The 18,485-nt window shown below is 57.5% G+C and overlaps 1 protein-coding gene across 11 annotated transcripts in view; it reads left to right on the top strand.

Annotated features, from left to right (window-relative positions):
• LMNA (lamin A/C) overlaps positions 1-16,977 on the top strand; it is a 28,237-nt gene extending 11,260 nt beyond the window's left edge. For all 11 annotated transcript variants that reach the window (XM_021088443.1, XM_021088444.1, XM_021088441.1 and 8 more), the window contains 11 exons: positions 9,088-9,244; positions 11,461-11,586; positions 11,855-12,025; positions 12,227-12,352; positions 12,882-13,102; positions 13,196-13,418; positions 13,855-13,962; positions 14,070-14,189; positions 14,628-14,717; positions 15,526-15,795; positions 16,044-16,977. In XM_021088443.1, coding sequence (XP_020944102.1) covers positions 9,088-9,244; positions 11,461-11,586; positions 11,855-12,025; positions 12,227-12,352; positions 12,882-13,102; positions 13,196-13,418; positions 13,855-13,962; positions 14,070-14,189; positions 14,628-14,717; positions 15,526-15,795; positions 16,044-16,070 — 1,639 coding nt within the window. In that variant the 3' untranslated portion in view covers positions 16,071-16,977. The remainder of the gene's footprint in view (positions 1-9,087; positions 9,245-11,460; positions 11,587-11,854; positions 12,026-12,226; positions 12,353-12,881; positions 13,103-13,195; positions 13,419-13,854; positions 13,963-14,069; positions 14,190-14,627; positions 14,718-15,525; positions 15,796-16,043) is intronic.

Below are 18,485 nucleotides of genomic sequence, written 5' to 3'. Positions count from 1 at the left end.
GAGCCCACAAAGCAGAAGCGCCTCTTCCCCCAGGACAGGGTCTGGGTGCTCAACGACTTCCTGAATTGCCCGCCTCATGCAGTCCCAGTTGGGGTAGGCAGGGACCTACCTGCTGACCCATCTTCATCCAGGCTCTCATCAAGATCAGAAAGCAAAAGCCAGAGAGGTGCAAAGGCTTGTCCCATGCCACACAGCAAGGGAGTGACAGGTCAAGACCTGAGCGCAGACCTTCAGACTCCAAGTTGAACGCTCATACCATTAAACCTTACTTCTCCAGCTTGGGAGACAGGTTGGAGGGTCTGGAAGGTGGGTTGGGGTGGCTGACGTGCACTCCTACAATCTGGAGATTCTGCCATGGGACTAGTTTTGCCTTAATGTTCAACGGTCCGGCAGGGTCTGTTAACACTTGACCAATCGCCTTTGCCCTCGCCTGTACCTAGAAAGATCCAGGACCCTGCCAGGCCGTAGATCATGAGATAGAGTTCTGAGAGGCTGGCAGTTCGTGTCTTGAGACTGTCCTGGGACTTGTTGAGGGAACTGTCTGCCTGGAGCTGCAGGAGGCTGTGCCCTTTGGCAGATACATAAGGATAACGGGGATGGAGGCCTTTGAGGATACCTGGGTCCTGGTCCTCACTTGAGGGAGCTCCTTGGTGTGATCCCCTCTCCCGTCCACCCTGAAGTCCACATTCTCATTCAGCCAGAAAGAAGAAGGTACAGCTAACCCTGGGGGCTGAGCAGTGCGTACTTAAGGAGCCCAAGAGAAACAAGAAAGAAACCATTCTGTTAGGGCCCCATGAACTTGCCACCATCGATGCCCCAAGCTGGCACGTCCTGTGGCCTCCAGGAAACTGAGACTTACTCTTGCATGGGATGCACCCATTGTCCCCACTCCCAATCCCACCCCCAGTGATGCAGTAGCTTAGCGTCAGGGCTGAAGCCAGGGACAGCTGGGGGGACAACTGGTAGGAGATGCCGTCACCTACCAACTGTGCCCTCTGCTCTCCCTCCTCCCCAGTCCCTCACCACTTCTAGCAGCTGCGGCAGCCAAGACCAGGTCTGGCTTCGAGGCCCAGGGCAGTTCATCCCATTCTTATCTCTGTGGGTCCCCCATGGCTGAAGTTGACACAGGCCAAGCTCTAATATTCTTGGAGATAGTGGGAAAGAGGTTCTTTGAAGGAGGTTGCAGGGACTCCTGTTATTTAACAAGAGGCCAAGTGGCCCACCAACAAAATGACAGGCAGCATGAGGTAGAGGAAGCAGACCTGGCCCTTGGTGTCCTTAGTTCTAGGCTTGGCCCTGTCACTGAATTGCTGTGTGACTTAGAACAAATCACCCCCGTCTTGGAGTTCCCATTGTGGCTTGGTGGAAATGAATCTGACTAGCATCCATGGGGAAGCAGTTTCGATCCCTGGCCTCGCTCAGTGGACTGGGGATCTGGCGTTGCCATGTCTGTGGCGTAGGCCGGCAGCTACAGCTCTGATTCAACTCCTAGCCTGGGAACTTCCATGTGCTGCGGGTGTGGCCCTAAAAAGACAAAAGACAAAAAAAAAAAAAAAAAAGAAAAAAGAATCACCCTCGTTTCTGGATTTCCCAAATTATAAAAGAAAAAGAGTTAGGGCAGAGGGTCTCCAGAGATCCCTCTGGTTCCGAAGTAGTACAATGACCCACAAAGTGAGAAAACAGTTCTCTAAAATACTAATCTATAGGCGTTCTCTTGTGGCGCAATGAGTTAAGGATCCGGTGTGGTAGCTGCTATGGCGCAGGCTTGATCCCTGGCTTGGGAACTTCTACATTCTGAGAGCCTGGTCAAAAAAATAAAATAAAATAAGTAGACTACTAAGCAGTAAATATTAAAATTGATTATAATTAATAGCCAATACTATTTCTCAATAGAAATCTTTCCCACTTGGCGTTCCTGTCATGGCTCAGTGGTAATGAACCCGACTAGTATTTATGAGGGCGGGTTCAATCTCTGGCCTTGCTCAATGAGCTGAGGATCCAGTGTTGCCTCAAGCTGTGATGTAGGTCGCAGCTCAGATCTGTCATGGCTGTGGCTGTGGCGTAGGCTGGCAGCTATAGCTCTGATTCGACCCCTAGCCTGGGAACCTCCATATGCTGTGGGCAAGGCTCTAAAAAGACCAAAAAAAAAAGAAACAGTTAATTTTATGACATTATAATCTTGGCTTATGCTTTGTTTTCATTGCTAGTATGAAAGAACCCTCGTTTTTTTTTGGCTGCCCTGCAGCATATGGAGTTCCTGGGCCAGGGATCAGACCCGAGCCACATTTGTGACCTACACTGCTGCAGGTGCACCATGCCTGATTCTTTAACCTACTGCACCGGGCTAGATATTGAACCTGTGTCCTGGCACTGCAGAGATGCCACCGATCCCATTGCACCACAGTGGAAACTCTGACCCTGTGGTTTTTAATGCCTCTCCCTTTAGGACATATCATGTAGGCTGTAGTGTGCAGGAGAGGGAGAGTCCTATGGACTGACGTTGGAGGAAGAAGGGAGGCTTTGAGGAAGGCAGGACCATTGCCTTAGTGCTGGCCAGGATCAGACAGCATGAGCCTGGGGCCTGCAGATGAAAGTTCAGAATGACCTTGAACTGCCCACCATCTACTCTTCCTGCACCCATTCTGGCTCCCGCCACCTGAGGCTGGGCTATGAGGAGGTCTTGGCCCTTAACAGTCTCTCACGGAAGGGGACAGTTTGGGAAGGAGGCCGGGTGGGGGTGGAGGGGGCTCCCTCGGCCCGTTTGTGGGAGAGGAAGCCTGAATCCTGCCTGTCGAAGCCAGGAATAATTCTGGCTGGGATCCCAGGCCAAACGGAGTAGCTGAGTCATGGTAGAGGGCAGAGAAGAGAGTGGACGGGAGACCCTGAGCTTGTCCAGTCAGAGAAGCAAAAGGCTGAGGGGGTGGCCTTTTATTAAGAACTATGATGGGTGTTCTTGCTGAGCGGCAGCAAGAGGGATGAGGGTCTGAATCAGACGGGGGACGAACGGAGACAGGCAGAACACAGGAGTCTCTTTAGGGGTGGTTCAGGGGAGCTAGAGACCCTTGATTCAAGGGGTCCCATCCTAGGCAGCTGAGGGAGGGCTGTTTGGGATTGCCAAGTCACCCCCTTCCTCCTCCCAAAGCGCTAACACTGCCACCCTCTGCCGGCCAGGAGAGAGCATTGCATCTTCCTTGGCTGGAGCTGGAATGCAGTGGGACCAGAACGCCTGCGTCCTCCCCAACTTCCTCTCTCCATCTTGGAGTGCGGTTCCCACCCCCCTCCCACTGTTGTCAGGGTTAATAACCATGAACCACCAGATGGGGTGATACATCGTAAGAAGGAACTGCTGAGTCGCCTTCTTGTGGGGATCCCCTAAATGTCCCTCCTTTTGGCAGGTGGCCTCCCTCCCTCCCCCCAGGACATCCTACCTCTTCCTAGGCCATCCGTCTCCCCTCCATGCCCCCACTTCTTTTGGTCTGTCCGCGGGCGTCAGCCCTGCATTTTTGTGACACACAGGAATGATTTCTGGAGAGACAGGCCAGGAAGAAGCAAAGTGGTGTTTGGCACGGGACCTGGAGGGAGCGGTTGGTCAGGAAGCCCGCCGCCTGTTGTCCAGGACCCCAGCGCCCTGGCCTCTGGCCGCAGCCTCTCCTGCCTCTGTACAATGCCACGTTGATACACCCAGCAGCTGTGACTCAGGCCTGGCCTCCTGCCAAGCCCAGCGCCTCTGCTGGAGTTGTGTCTGAACATGTCAGCAGGCCTCCTGTCCCTCTTCTCGGCACCAGTTCCCCCATCCCGATCCTCCCTCTGCTTGGAATGAAGACCTGGCTTTGTCTGGGGCAAGGACAGCTGGGAGCCTGGGAGCTCTGGAAGGGGATCTGAGGGTCCTCCAATCCCAAGCATATGTGGCGGGTATCACGCCCAAGGGAGGGGTGTGGAAGCAGAGCCATGCCTGCTCTGGGGCCTGTGTCTGTGCAGGGAAGTCAAGGGTAGAGGGTCCTTACCGGGGGCCACCATGTGCTTTCCAGGTGTAAGACATTCGGAAGTTCACAGGGTGGGGTATGGGGAAGCTGAAGGCTTCTAAGTCCCTGGAACACATCTTCCCCAGGTCCTCTCTTTAAGGTCCTCTTTACAGAGTACTGGCACCTTGAATGCCAGAGTGGGGAACCAGATGACCCAGCCTTCCCACATCCTGCCTGCACCTGAAAGTGAGGGCAGACCCACAGACCAGCCAAGAAACCAAGCCGTGGTTAACTCTGGCGGGGGGGGGACTGTCAAACCTCATGGCTCCACTCCCGGCAGAGGGGGTAGGTGATGTCTGAGGGCTGTTTCACTTGGTCTCTGTATCTTCACTCTCTGACTCGGGGTGGCTCCCAGCAATTGAGCAGAAGTCAAAGTGTCTCCCAGACGCTCTTCCTGGGTGTCTCTGTCTACTTTCTGCGTATGTCATGCCATTTTCTGTGTCTGTCCCCACCTGCTGTGAGTGTCCTCAGCTGACCTGGTGGGCAGATTTGTAGGGTCTGAGCCTGCCCTGCTTCGGGCCTTGCTTTCCTCACCTGTAAAAGGGCAGGAGTTGGTCCAGGATGAGGTCCCCCTAGAAGCTTTGAGCATATGAACCTCCTAGCCCCAGGGCATTTGGGGACATACAGAAAAAGCCTGGAGACACACTTATAGCTGAAAACAGAATAAACTAGTAGGTAAAACAACAGCTGAACACGGTTGGGAGAGGCGGGGTGGGGGGGGAGGCCCAAGGCTGAAACAGGGCTCAGGGGAGGTGAGGGTGTGGATTTGGAATAGGTGGAGGGAAGGATACATTTCAGGGGGAGGAGTTGCTAGAACAAAAGGAGAGATGGTAGGAACGTGCGGGTTGGGCTGGAGGTGGCCACCAGAGCCGCCCCATCACCTGGCACGGAGTCAGCCTGGGCAGAGGTCTAGACGTCCGGGAGAAGAAGGGAGCGCTCTGAGACCCGCCAGGCGGTCTGAGACCCGCTGCAACGTCCCCTGCCCTGCCCTGCCCAGCCACAGGGGGCGCCCTTTCCTGTGAGGCAGGAAACGCCCGGGGCCCAGGGACCCATGCTTGTACGCCTACCCCCCCCCCCCCGCCCCGACCCCTCCCATCTCCGCCTGGAAGATGGGGAACTCCGAGGGCTGGTGAGGTTGGGGCCTGGCCGGGCGAGGGCGCCGGGGCGGGTCCGAGGGAGCCCGGTTGAGCTGGGCCGGCCCCTCCACCGCCCCCTCGGCCACCTGCTCCTCCCACTTTTTATTTTTAGCCCCAGCCCGATGTCTCTGCTCCCCTCAGCTCTTCCTCAGCCCCGCGGAGGAAATGGGGGCCTCTCCCTTGAGGCCTAGCAAGTTGCTCCCAGCAACCGGGCCCAAACAGACCTGCGGCCGGCCCTGGCTTCCATATCTGGCATCTGAGCTGGGCTGAGGAGGGTGACTCAGCGGGCGGGTCAGCGGCTGGCGTGGTGCCTACTCAGCCCCTCTGCTGTGCTGGCCCCCGCCCCCCACCAGCAGCCCTCGAGTCCTGGCCTGCAGTGGCCAGGGAGCCCGGCTTCCCTGTGCCGCCAGCCTCAGCCTAACAGGGCTCCAGCCTTGGGCCACACCAGCTCTCTTTTCTCCCTTATTCTTTTCCTCTCCGCGGTCCCGCCCTCTCCCGCCCCGCTCTTCCCTCCCTCTGAGATCAGATTTGCCAGCTGTGGGAAGAGCTGGAAACAGGATGCCCAGCCCTTCTTGCCTCACGAGCCCTCTGGGATGCAGCCACTCCTGTGCTGGAGCAGCCTGGCGGATGGGAGGGAGAGCACGGGCCGCACTGGCATGGCTCTGGGCCTGGGGCAGGTCGCGGGCAAAGCCTGGGTCTCCCCTGTGAGCAGTAGAGGATTTCCCGACCCCTGCCCGGGTATTGTCTGCTCGAGGATGAGTCACCTGCAGAGCCCCTGGTTCCCACCCTTCCCAGCTCCCCTTGCCTGCCGCACCCGGTCCTCCCTGCCAGCCCATTGTGGGATGGCAGTCAGCACGTGCCCAGCTTTCTCGCTGCCAACCCCCAGGGGACCTGGGCACGGGCAGCACCACCACCACCCTGGGGCTGAACCGCCTAGCCGGTGTCTGCTTGGGGTCCCTTCTGGGGCAGAAAACCCCAACTAGGGAAGAAATGGCATTTGGAGCTGGTGGGCAGGCAAGGCTAGGGAAGAGGCCAGAGAAGCACTGGTTCTGCACCGCCACCCCCAGCCGTCTCTTGGGGAGTGCGTGCGTGTGGCTCCCTGGCCACAGAGTTCCTGAGGTCTGAGTCACAAGCCCGTGAGCCATAGATGGTGCCTGCTTCCCCGCAGAAGGGAGCTCCCCAAGCCTGACTGAAAACCGCAAAGGCTTGTCCTCGCTTCCCTCTCTTTGCTCAGTGGTTTCCCTCTTCTGCAGGGTGTGTCTTCGTCCTTTCATCGCATCTCTTTTAAGCGCTAGTCGGAGCCTGCAGGAGGGGGAGGAAAATCGCCCCCTTAACTTCTTTGGAGGCGTGCTGGCATGGCAGGTGCCGGAGCAGTGCTGTGCTGGTTTCCAGCTCTGCTCCTGGCAGGCTGTGTGCCTGTTTCCTCAATCACCTAGTAATAGCACCTAGCTCCTAGGGAAGCCGTGGAGGTTAAATGAGTTAATGTTGTACTATTTAGCGCTGTGCCTGGTGCACAATCAGCTGTTTGCTGTCGTTACATCAGCACGAGTGCGAGCCTGAGTATTACCGTTAGGATTCCTACCGCCCCACCTTTGGGGGCAGTAGGATGTGAAGAGGTTCCACTGAAGGAGAAAGGCGACCATGCAGCTCCGTTTTCTTGTGTCAGGGTCGGCTTGGCACTGTCGCAGGAAAGGTCTTTCCAAGGAGGACTGAAGTTTCTCTTCTGGTGTCTGAGGAGGCCAGGGAGGCGGGACTAGGGAAGAGGCACTCTTGAGATGTCTTCCGGAAGCGCTCCTTCTTGCTTCTCCCAGCTCAGGCTGGCTGGATCCTGCCGGCTTCTCCCCTGTCTAGACCTGTGGCTTGGGGAGGCCAGTGGAGGAGGAGGAGCCCTGATCCGCAGCCAGAATTGACTGTGTTCCCGCGTGGTCCCCGTAGCTGTGTGTTGTGCTTGACATGGGGCCACTCACCTTCCTCCTCGGAGCCTCAGTTTCCTCATCTGTAAAAGGAGGGCGTTCAGCTGAACCTACACCAAGCTCCTTCTGGTTCCCTAAATTCTGAGAGTCTCCCCTCCTGGGATGGCCAGCTACAGCCGTTAGCCTGCAGGCTAGAGAGGCCTCTTCTGAGAAGTCCCTGCCAGCCTTGGAGCTGGCCCAGGGAGCTCGGAATCTATGTCGGCCGTGTCGCTTCACTTGACCAGCGGTTTTTCTTCTTTTTCTCCCCCCCCCCCGCCCCCCCTTCAGCTGCCTCGACTTCGGAAAAGTTCTGAAGTCATGGAAAGTTGGGGCTGTGCTTCCAGCCAGGGGCTGGGCCGGATGGCAGCCAAAACCTGAGCTGGGTTTTGACTTTATTTTTAGCTTTTCTGGCTGAGACGGAGGAGGGGAGACATCCTCCAGATCTGGAAGGGCCTCTTCTCACAGGAGACAGACATGGTTGCATTAAACAGCTTGTTCTGAAATGTGTCCAGAGGCCTGGACAGAGCAAGCGGGGAGGCGGGGTTGTGGGGGGCGCTTGCTCCAGGTCTCTGTGTCCTTCCCCTGCCTCTCTGGGCATCCCTCTGTCTCCCTCCCAGAAGAGCTCGGTTGTCGGTTTGTCAGGGAGGAGGTGACTCCTGTTTGAAATCGCCAAAGCCGGGTGGCAGGAGAACTCCGCCTCAGTCTCGGCCCCTCCCTCTAGAGCTTCCTCCAGTCTGGCCTTCTCCATCCTCCTTCACAGTGAATTGTTGGGTCTCTTGGAGCTGAGGGCTTTGGTGGCGGGAGAAAAATGTTGGCAGGGCCACTTTTCTCCTTTCCAGGAGAGAATTTTTCTCTCCTGCCCACGTTTGGTTTCCATCTGCCGTGGTGGGTTCATGCTTGAAGTCTGATGAGTTACAGATGGCAGCTGGGCCCAGGCCTCCTGGCTCTTTCCCTCTACTCCCTGGGTCTCGTTATGTTCTCTCACCACACACTGGTGAAGGGATCGTTACAACTGGAAAGTTCTTGGGTTCCCCAGAGGTCTTTAAGAAAATAGGACCTCTATTTCTGCAGGTCACTATCCAGCAAAAATAATCAGGGGCCCAAAAAGGGAAGGGAGGTGGCAGTGGCGATCCCTCTTTGGTTGGTTGTAACTAAAGCTTTACCCAGTTTGAGGAGCTGGAGCTCAGATGGACCTCGAGGCCTGGGGGCTGCATCGGGACCAGACACTGAGGCTGGTGGTCAGCGGGTGGGGCTCAGCATTCTCAGGCTCTCCTGAGACCCAGAGGGAGGGAGAGAGGCTAGAACCCTTGTGCTCTGCCCAGATCAGGGGACCCAGCCTGGGGCTGAGAAGGGGAGGGGTCCATACCACGCCTGGTTGCCCTCCTCCCAGATCCGCCTGAACTTTACCCAGACTTCCCCTCCCCAAAGGGATTAGGGGAGGTGACCTACACCTTCCGGGCTCAAGGGCTCAAACCGAGATGCGTTAGGGACGCATGGACCCCAGGGCTGGAAGCCTGGTTGTCTGGGTCCCCTGCAGGGAAAGAGGCTTGGCTGAATGGAAGGTGGGTGGAGTCAGGGAGAGAAGGTTAAGACCCTGTGTGGGAAGGGGCAGGAGACAAAGGTGGCTCTGTCTCTTTGGGAAAGAATGGGGGGGGGGAGAGGGAAACACATTCATCTCACAGATCAAGCTTTGCCCTAGGCCCCAGGCACGTTCCTGAGCACTGAGTCATGGGAAGGGCAGAGAAGCAGGAAGGGGGTTTTGGGGACCTTGGGGGAAGTGGGAGTCCAGCCCCAGAGGCGGGCAGATGTAAGCAAATCAAAGCCAAGGATGCCCTCTCCTGGCAGTTTGAGGGATGGCAGAGCCAGGCCCCAGAGCCAACCTCCCAGGAAGTGGCTCCTCTCCCTTCCTGGGGGACTTGGCTCTCTTTAGGGGCATAGACTCTTTCCCCTAAACCCCCTCTTCCTTGGCTTCTTTAGCAATACCAAGAAGGAGGGAGACTTGATGGCCGCCCAGGCCCGGCTCAAGGACCTGGAGGCTCTGCTCAACTCCAAGGAGGCAGCACTGAGCACCGCTCTCAGCGAGAAGCGCACGCTGGAAGGCGAGCTGCATGACCTGCGAGGACAAGTGGCCAAGGTGGGGCCCACCTGCCCCCTGTCCCCCTGCCCCCAAACAAATACACACTCTTCCACCCCAGGTGCTCTCAGGAGGTACCTGGTCTGATCTGTCACATGGCCTTGGAGCCATTCACGTGTCCTAGAATTGTTGTACCCATCCAGACCATATTGCACCTCCTTTGCTGCCCATGTCCAGCAGCGTGAATTTAGAAGGATCCGTAGGAATTCCCATCGTAGCTCAGTGGTTAACGGATCTGACTAGGAACCATGAGGTTGCGGGTTCAATCCCTGGCCCCGCTCAGTGGGTTAAGGATCCGGCATTGCCGTGAGCTGTGGTGTAAGTTGCAGACTTGGCTTGGGTCCTGTGTTGCTGTGGCTGTGGCGTAGGCCGGCAGCAGCAGCTCTGATTAGACCCCTAGTCTGGGAACCTCCATATGCCATGGGTGCGACCCTAAAAGACAAAAAGACAAAAAAAAAAAAAAAAGGAAAGAAAAAAAATCCATAAACCATTTCCATTTAACTTCGCAATGAATTGTGCCTGGCCCTGGATCCCTCCTGGTCTGGCCCTGCTGTAGAGAGCTGTGATCTCTTTGGAAGATGGGAGAAGAATATAGACCATCCACAGAGCCCTGGTTGTAGGAAGCTGATGGTTAATCACATATAGATGCATGTTCTTCTTCTTCTTTTTTTTTTTTTTTTTGCTTTTTAGGGTCACACTCGCAGCATATGGAAGTTCCCAGGCTACACCACAGCCACAGCAACGTGGGATCCAAGCCGCATCCGTGACCTACACCACAGCTCACGGCAATGCCAGATCCTTAACCCACTGAGCAAGGCCAGGGATTGAGCTCGAATCCTCATGGATACCAGTCGTGTTTGTTACCACTGAACCATGACGGGAACTCCTTTTATGTTTTTTAAGATTCATGTTCTTAGTGGTTGGCATGTATATCATGTGTATGCAATGGTCTTTACTTTCAAAACACTTTGCTATCTATCCTTTCTCTTACGTTACAAGCTAGGGAACAGAATCAAAGAAGCTGGCTTGTTCCCAATCTCACTGCCTCATCTGCCCAGAGCAGGGCCAGGACTAGAGTTAGTCCAAGGGTCAGGTCCTGGGCTCTCTACCCCGACGAAGGCCCTGCCACCACAGTAAACTGAGGAGTGACCAGGAAATGCCAGCAGGTTGACTACAAAACCAAGACTGGGCCATCTTTCTCCCAGGTCTCTGCCCTGCCCTGCAGCCCCTCCCAGCTGCACTGCCCAGCTCATGTTTGTTAAGATGAAGATCTAAGAAAAGTGCTCCCAGAATTCCCTTGTGGCACAGCAGGTTAAAGATCTGGTGTTGTCACTGCATCGGCTTGGGTCACTGCTGTGGTGTAGGTTTGATCCCTGGCCCAGGAACTTCCACATGCTGCAAGCGTGGCCAAACAAACAAAACAAAACAAACAAAATAAGAAAGGAGCTCCCCTGCTCAAACTTTAGAGGCTCTTTTTGTGGCAGATAAGGGCTCGCCTCTCCATGATCCAGCCCCTGCCTTCCAGCCCGGCCACCTCTGCCATCATGCTGCCCCTGCTCCGCCCTGTCACTCAGACTTCAGCAGTACTGAGGCTTCTGAAGATCCTGAAGTGCACGTGTGTGCCTTCATGCCTCAGTGCCTTTGCACTTGCTCCTGTCTGCCCCAGCAGTCACGGCGGTGTTCCTCTCCAGGCCCCGATAACCTTGTCCTTCAGATCTGAGCCTCTTACAGGCCTTCCCACCCCAGACACATACTTCCTTCCTGTTCCTTCTCTACTCTGAACATGCTTCCTTTATAGCAATTGCTAGGTTGTGCCAAACAGAGGAGGCAATTTTTTTTTTTTTTTTTTGTCTTAATGGCCATACAGAGACATATGGAAGTTCCCGGGCCAGGGATCAAGCCGAGCCACAGCTGCAATCTTCATCAGTTACAGCATTGCAGATCCTTACCTCCCTGCACTGCTGCACCACAGCAGGAACGCCAGTCTTTTTTTTTTTGTCTTTCTTAGCACTGTACCTACCCAGAGTCGTTCCTGCCAGGGAGTGGATCGCCTTGCCTCTGGGGGCACCCAAGGCTCTCACTCCCCTGGACCTGTTTGTGCACATAGAGAGGGATGTGTTGGATGCTCCCCATTCCTCAGCTTCCTTCCAGCTCCGATGTCCTGTGAGCCCTCTCCCTGACCTCTGGCTCCTTCCTCTCTGCCCCCTTCCTCTCAGCTCGAGGCAGCCCTGGGTGAGGCCAAGAAACAACTTCAGGATGAGATGCTGCGCCGAGTGGATGCCGAGAACAGGCTGCAGACCCTGAAGGAGGAGCTGGACTTCCAGAAGAACATTTACAGCGAGGTGGGGACTGTGCCCTGAGACCGGAGGACAGACGTCAGAGCTGGGGCTGGGACATTGGCTGTGTGCAGAGCTCCCCTGCCTGACTCCCTTGTACTAGTGGATGGGGAGTTGGGTCTGGGGGGACGGGGAGTGGCCAGCCCTCAGGTTAAAGGGGGGCTCACAGTGGCTCCATTCGCGGTTAGGATTGGGTCGGGAGCTCAGCCACCTGCCTGGGTCCCATCCTCAGAGGACTAGTTCTGATTTTGGTTTCTGGGTCCAACCCTTCCAGGAGCTTCGGGAGACCAAGCGCCGCCATGAGACGCGGCTGGTGGAGATTGATAATGGGAAGCAGCGCGAGTTTGAGAGCCGGCTGGCAGATGCCCTGCAGGAGCTGCGGGCCCAGCACGAGGACCAGGTGGAACAGTACAAGAAGGAGCTGGAGAAGACCTATTCTGCCAAGGTGCTCGCTCTCCTGTGGCTCCCTCGCTGCCTCTGACCCTGGCACCCCTCCCCCCACCTCTGCCACCCTGATACGTCCCTTGCGGGATCGGGTGGATGATAGCAGGAGCCCCGGGTGCCCAGGACCTGAGGCTGCAGCAGAGATGCCGTTCCCAGGTCCCTTCCGGCCCCTGCATCCCTAACCCCGCGTCTTCCCCTCCAGCTGGATAACGCCAGGCAGTCGGCCGAGAGGAACAGCAACCTGGTGGGGGCCGCCCACGAGGAGCTGCAGCAGTCCCGCATCCGCATCGACAGCCTCTCGGCCCAGCTCAGCCAGCTCCAGAAGCAGGTGATGCCCCCACCTCACCCCCTCCTCCAACAGTCTGGGCAGGACATGGGGTGGGGGTCCTGAGGGCAAGAGGGTGCAGGACAGGACATGCCTCCAGGACCCCAGGCTAAGTAAGAAGCCTAGGGTTTGGAGTCAGATGACCTGTTTGCTGTTCCAGGACTTTCTCTTATCTAAGCTGAAAGACCTTCCTTCTCAGAGCCTTGGTTTTCCCCTTTGAATATGCAGATCATTCGTATCGTCCCTAGAGATCTGCCTCAAGACTCAGTCGGAGGTGTCGAAAGCATCAATAGTCTAGCTGGCTGTGCCATTTGTGGCAGGAGGAAATAGATTCAAGCCTCAGATTAAGAGATTTCAGTTGGACTTTGAGAAGGACTGCCCGGTGGCCAGCCAGCCGAGGCCTCATCAAAGTCCATGAAAGGCTCTGATGAGAGCTGAGGATCCTGGCGAGGCAGCTGGGTGTCCCCTACCCCTTACCTCTCCCCATTTGGGGCCTCTGGGAGCTCACCAGACCCCTGCCTCCCTCTCCCAGCTGGCAGCCAAGGAGGCCAAGCTGCGGGACCTGGAGGACTCGCTGGCCCGTGAGCGTGACACCAGCCGGCGGCTGCTGGCCGACAAGGAGCGGGAGATGGCGGAGATGCGGGCAAGGATGCAGCAGCAGCTGGACGAGTACCAGGAGCTGCTGGACATCAAGCTGGCCCTGGACATGGAGATCCACGCCTACCGCAAGCTCCTGGAGGGCGAGGAGGAGAGGTAGGCTGCGGGGGAGTCCAGGAGGTGCTGGCAACCGCCTCCAGCCTGCCACTGGCCTTGATGAGGCTCCCCTCCCTGTCTCCCCCTCTGCAGGCTACGCCTGTCCCCCAGCCCGACCTCGCAGCGCAGCCGCGGCCGGGCCTCTTCCCACTCGTCCCAGACGCAGAGTGGGGGCAGCGTCACCAAAAAGCGCAAGCTGGAGTCCAGTGAGAGCCGCAGCAGCTTCTCCCAGCACGCTCGCACCAGCGGCCGTGTGGCCGTGGAGGAGGTGGACGAGGAGGGCAAGTTCGTGCGCCTGCGCAACAAGTCCAATGAGGTAGGCCCCCAGGTGGGGTCTGAGAACACAGCGGGCTTTGGGAGAAACCCCAAAAGTGAAGGGATGGCGTTTGAGGGCAGGGCCATCCCTCTCATCAGAGACAGACCAGCGCGTGTGCGTGTACCTCTCCTCCACACTCAGGCTCCAGTCCTGGCGCCGGGGCTCATCAGTGGCCCTGAGACCTTAGGCAAGCATCAGTTTCCTCATCTACAAAGAGTCCCGAACTCTTTGAGTTCTTGGGAAGATGAAAGCTCAGAGTGCGTCTAGCCCAGCATGCGTGCCCGTAGGTGGCCACTGTCATCCTTGAAGGGGAGAGCGGTGAGGGGCGGTGGATGAGAGGGAGAGACCTCTGCCTGAGGCCTGCCTGGGCCCTTGAGTGGGAGGATCCCAAGAGCCCGAATGAGCCTCCCCCGCCTTCGGCTTCCCTCCCTGGCAGGACCAGTCCATGGGCAACTGGCAGATCAAGCGCCAGAATGGAGATGATCCCTTGCTGACCTACCGCTTCCCTCCAAAGTTCACTCTGAAGGCCGGGCAGGTGGTGACGGTGAGTGGCAGGGTGTTTGGGACGCGGGGGTGGCTGTGGGTAGGGATGGGTTGGCCCAAGGATGGGAGTGCTAGAGTGAGAACCCTTCTCTAATTCTCCCTCACCAGATCTGGGCTGCGGGAGCGGGGGCCACCCACAGCCCCCCAGCCGACTTGGTGTGGAAGTCGCAGAACACCTGGGGCTGCGGAAACAGCCTGCGCACGGCTCTCATCAACTCCACTGGGGAAGTGAGTATGCTGGCCTCTCGCTGGCCAGGGCTCCCCGGATGAGACGGCCAAGGTTGGAGCCAGCTTGCCCCCAACTCAAGGGAGCCAATTCAGGGCCACTTGCCCCCAGCTCTCCTGTGCAGTCGCAGGCCCCAGACCCTCTCAGTGGGCAAACCCAAAGAAGCCTCCCCCAGCAGTAGGAGCGGGGAGGTTGGACAGGGAGGGTCCTTAAAGGCAGACCGTGCTCCTACCCAGAGGGCTTAGCAGTGGCCCTCTGGGGCACAAACAAGTTCCTCAGCTCCAGTGCCACAGAGGAAGGACAGAGTAAGCCACAGGTTGGACAAAGGGCAGACCACGAGGAGGTTCTTAGGGGGTCCCTGGGGTGGGGCTGCTGTGCAGCCCCCCTCCCTCAGGGCTCTGAGCCCCTAACCCCCGGGTGGGATCTTGTGTCCCCGGCAGGAGGTGGCCATGCGCAAGCTGGTGCGCTCGGTGACCATGATTGAGGACGACGAGGATGAGGATGGAGATGACCTGCTCCATCACCACCACGTGAGTGGCAGCCGCCGCTGAGGCCGAGCCTGAGCCCACCCTGGGGCACCCAGCCAGGCCTGGGGACCGCCTCTCCCCGGCCACCCCGTGCCAAAAATCTTTTCATTAAAGAATGTTTTGGAACTTCACTCGCTGCCCTGGCTTTTCTTCTCTCTCCTCCCTGTACCGTGAACGGGGAACCCAGGTGTCTGGGTGCCCTACTCTGGTAAGGAAGGGAGTGGGAACTTCCTGATGCCACGGAGTCTTCCCTTGGGAGCAGCGGGCAAGGCTCTGGATTTGTCTCCTGGGACGGGCACGGGAGGACAGATGTGGGGCTCCCAGCCCTGCCTCTCTCCCCCCGTTTTCTGTGGCGTGCACCTTTCTTCTTGTCCCCTCCCCATTCCTGTCCCATGCATGGCTTCTCACTTTCCCCCTTTTTCCTGGGAGACAGGTCTCTCTCACTGTCCCTCCTTCCCAGTTGATTTTGCATGCCTGCTGCTCTGCAAGCTTGCTCACGCTCACCTTACCCTCTTAACCTTAGAGTAGCTTAGGACAGAGTCAAAGCCACAACTCCCATTCCCTGCCCCTAAGTCTTACTGACCCTCCCCCTCTTTCCTGTCCGTCCCCCCTCTCCCTGGCTCCCAGGGCCTCTCAAGCCCTGTCACCCACCCATCAAGCTCTGTCGCCCACCCTAACATTGGTTAGAGTTACTTGAGAGCAGAACGCCACCTTCCTGCCTAGAGCCTGCAGGAGCGCGGAGCCTGGGCGTTGGGCCTGAGCGCTCAGTCCCAGACCCGCCGTCCCGCCTGAGCCTTGTCTCCCTCCTCAGGGCTCCCATGGCAGCAGCTCGGGGGACCCCGCCGAGTACAACCTGCGCTCACGCACCGTGCTGTGTGGGACCTGCGGGCAGCCCGCCGACAAGGCGTCTGCCAGCAGCTCGGGAGCCCAGGTGGGCGGATCCATCTCCTCTGGCTCCTCCGCCTCCAGTGTCACAGTCACTCGCAGCTACCGCAGTGTGGGGGGCAGTGGGGGTGGCAGCTTCGGGGACAACCTGGTCACCCGCTCCTACCTCCTGGGCAACTCTAGACCCCGAACCCAGGTGAGTTGTCCCTCTATGTCCACAGCCCCTGGTCCTGTGGGGGTGGGGGGGAGCGCCTTCTCCTCCGCAGCCCGGGGGAGTGGGAGCCTCCTCCCCGCAGCCCAATATCCTAGACAGTCACTCCTGCGTCCTGCCCCTCCTGTCTGAGCCCCAGGCTGGAGGGCAGGGGCAGGGCTGCAGGGAAGGGGAGGGCGGGTTTGGGCCTGGTACCGCCACTCACATCTCTCCCCTTCTTTCTTCTCTCTTAGAGCCCCCAGAACTGCAGCATCATGTAATCTGGGACCTGCCAGGCAGGGGTGGGGGTGGAGGCCTCCCGCTTCCTCCTCACCTCATGCCCACTCCTGCCCTACACCTCAAGGGAAGGGGCTTGAAGCCAAAGAAAAATACTCCTTTGGGTTTTTTTTTTCTTCTATGTTTTTTTTTTTTTTTTTTCTAAGAGAAGTTATTTTCTACAGTGGTTTTATATTGAAGGAAAAACACAAGCAAAGAAAAAAAAAAAGCATCTATCTCAAATTCCCCTTCCTTTTCCCTGCTTCCAGGAAACTCCACATCTGCCTTAAAACCAAAGAGGGGAGCCAAGGGAAAGGATGCTTTTACAGAGCCTAGTTTCTGCTTTTCTGTCCTGCCCGCCGCCCCCATCCCGGGGACCCTGTGACATGGTGCCTGAGAGGCAGGTGTGGAGTCTTCTCCGCCAGCCTCCAAGGGAGGAGGGCTGAGCCAGCCCCTGGGCCGGCCCCCATCATCCACTACACCTGGCTGAGGCTCCTCCGCCTGCCCCGTCCCCAGTCCCCCCCTGCCCCCAGCCCCGGGGTGACTCGTTTCTCCCAGGTACCAGCTGCACTTGCTTTTTCTGTATGTTATTTAGACAAGAGATGGGAATGAGGTGGGAGGTGGAAGGAGGGGGGAGAAAGGTGAGTTTGAGCCTGCCTTCACTTTGAGGGGGGGTGGGCTCTGCCCAGTCACTGGAGGTCGAGGTCAAGTGGGTGTAGGAGGAGGGAGAGGGAGGCCTACCAGAAAGAGGAGAGCCTGCTGGGGCCCCACCGCAGAGGAAGAAAGTGAGAAGCGATGGAGGGTGTGCGGCTGTGGGTTTTGGCGAACACTAAGGAGCCCCCTTGCCTCGTGTTTCCCATCTGCATCCCTTCTCTCCTCCCCGAATCAATACACTAGTTGTTTCTATCCCTGGCTGCCGTGGTGTCTGTCTTTGTTGGTGAGCGTCACCGTGTGTCCTGAGGGGCACACACACGTGTGGGCACGTGAACACACACACACACACACACACAAATGTTGCCTGGTCACCCGCATCCTCACACCACCCAGCCTTGCCTGCCCCTGCTCCAGCCGTCAGAGCTGCCAGGGCACATCTGGGCTCCTAGCAGTGGCTGATGGGGAGAGGCTCTGATGTGAGCCTTGCTGACCCACCATGGGGCTCTCTTCCCACGAGTCCCTCAGAGAGGCAGTCCCAAGGAGGGCACTGCCTTTCCGACTTCCTCACAGCCAGCCAGCACTTGGCAAGCGCGTTCTCCATGCTGGACCCCGAGCCCAGCGTGCATACTAAGACATACGATGATATGGACCCTGTCTGAGGGTGGTGACATCTCAGGACCTGGGGCTAGGACAGATGGGGAGGAGGGGGGAGAAGCCAGTGAGGGCCAACAGGAAAGGAGCAGGACTGGCTTTGCAAAGAAGCAGTCAAATAAGCAAGCACTCTGTGCCACACTCCATGCTTGGCTTGGGGACAAGGAACATGACAAGTTCAGTGTCTTCATAGACCTTACACTCCAGCGGGAGCCAGAAAACGTGGACTGCTTTGGACAAAGGCGTGTGTAGGCAGAGCAGGATCTGCAGAGGGGGAGGCCCATAGTCTGGGGGAATGTAGAGCTAAGGGATAGTGCCCCAAAGAGGAAAAATGAGCTATAGGAACCAACCTTTCTCCAACCCTTAAGACAGTCCAAAGCATCTACACTATTGCATTTGACTCTCCTACTGTCTTGACAGGTGATTATTGTCCCCTTTGCCTCTGGAAATGGGGACTCAGAGTTAACTTGACAAGACCACACAGCTAGTAGGTGGCAGACATCACAGCGTCCCGGCCACAGACACCTGCTTTTGCCACATGGCCCCCTCTGAAAAAAAAATAGCGATAAAATATGTTTATATTCCCTGGGGCAGAAGAATTGAACCTGCAGTCAAAAGTCAGTGAGAAAAAAGAGCATGTTTGGGACTGTGGGAAAAACGAGTTGGAGAAAGCAAAATGAATGAGAGGAGAAAAGCCTCAAGTCTTGCTGAAAAGCCCTGGTTCCCCACGGCCCAAGATCAGGTGTCTCTGGAAAAAGTGCTGAGAGGATGCGGCATGGGCTTGAGGAAGCAGTCCTCCCCTGAGGTGGGCATCTTCAAGGAAACCCTTCCTCTCAGCCCCAGGCGAAGGTCTCAGGAGCCCCAGTGGGTATGGGGTTTGGGCATCAGCAGAGTCCCCCGTATTCTAAGTGAGGGCATCCACTTGCACTTCCCGGTGTGGACACTTGGGGGCGCGAGAGCCCCACCCACTGCGTGTGTTCCTCCCCGCCCCCAGCCCAGCTGAACCTCGGAGTGGGGCGCGGGCTCTGGCCAGAGGAGGTCACGCGGGCACTGTGGGCTGGGAAACACCGGGACCAGCAGGCAAGGTTCCTGCTCTTGAGGAGAGCAGAGGGTGA

The sequence above is a fragment of the Sus scrofa genome, chromosome 4, assembly GCF_000003025.6.
Source record: "Sus scrofa isolate TJ Tabasco breed Duroc chromosome 4, Sscrofa11.1, whole genome shotgun sequence".
Lineage (NCBI taxonomy): Eukaryota > Metazoa > Chordata > Mammalia > Artiodactyla > Suidae > Sus > Sus scrofa.
Note: the sequence above shows the minus strand (reverse complement) of the source record. Positions and strands in the feature narration are given on the sequence as shown.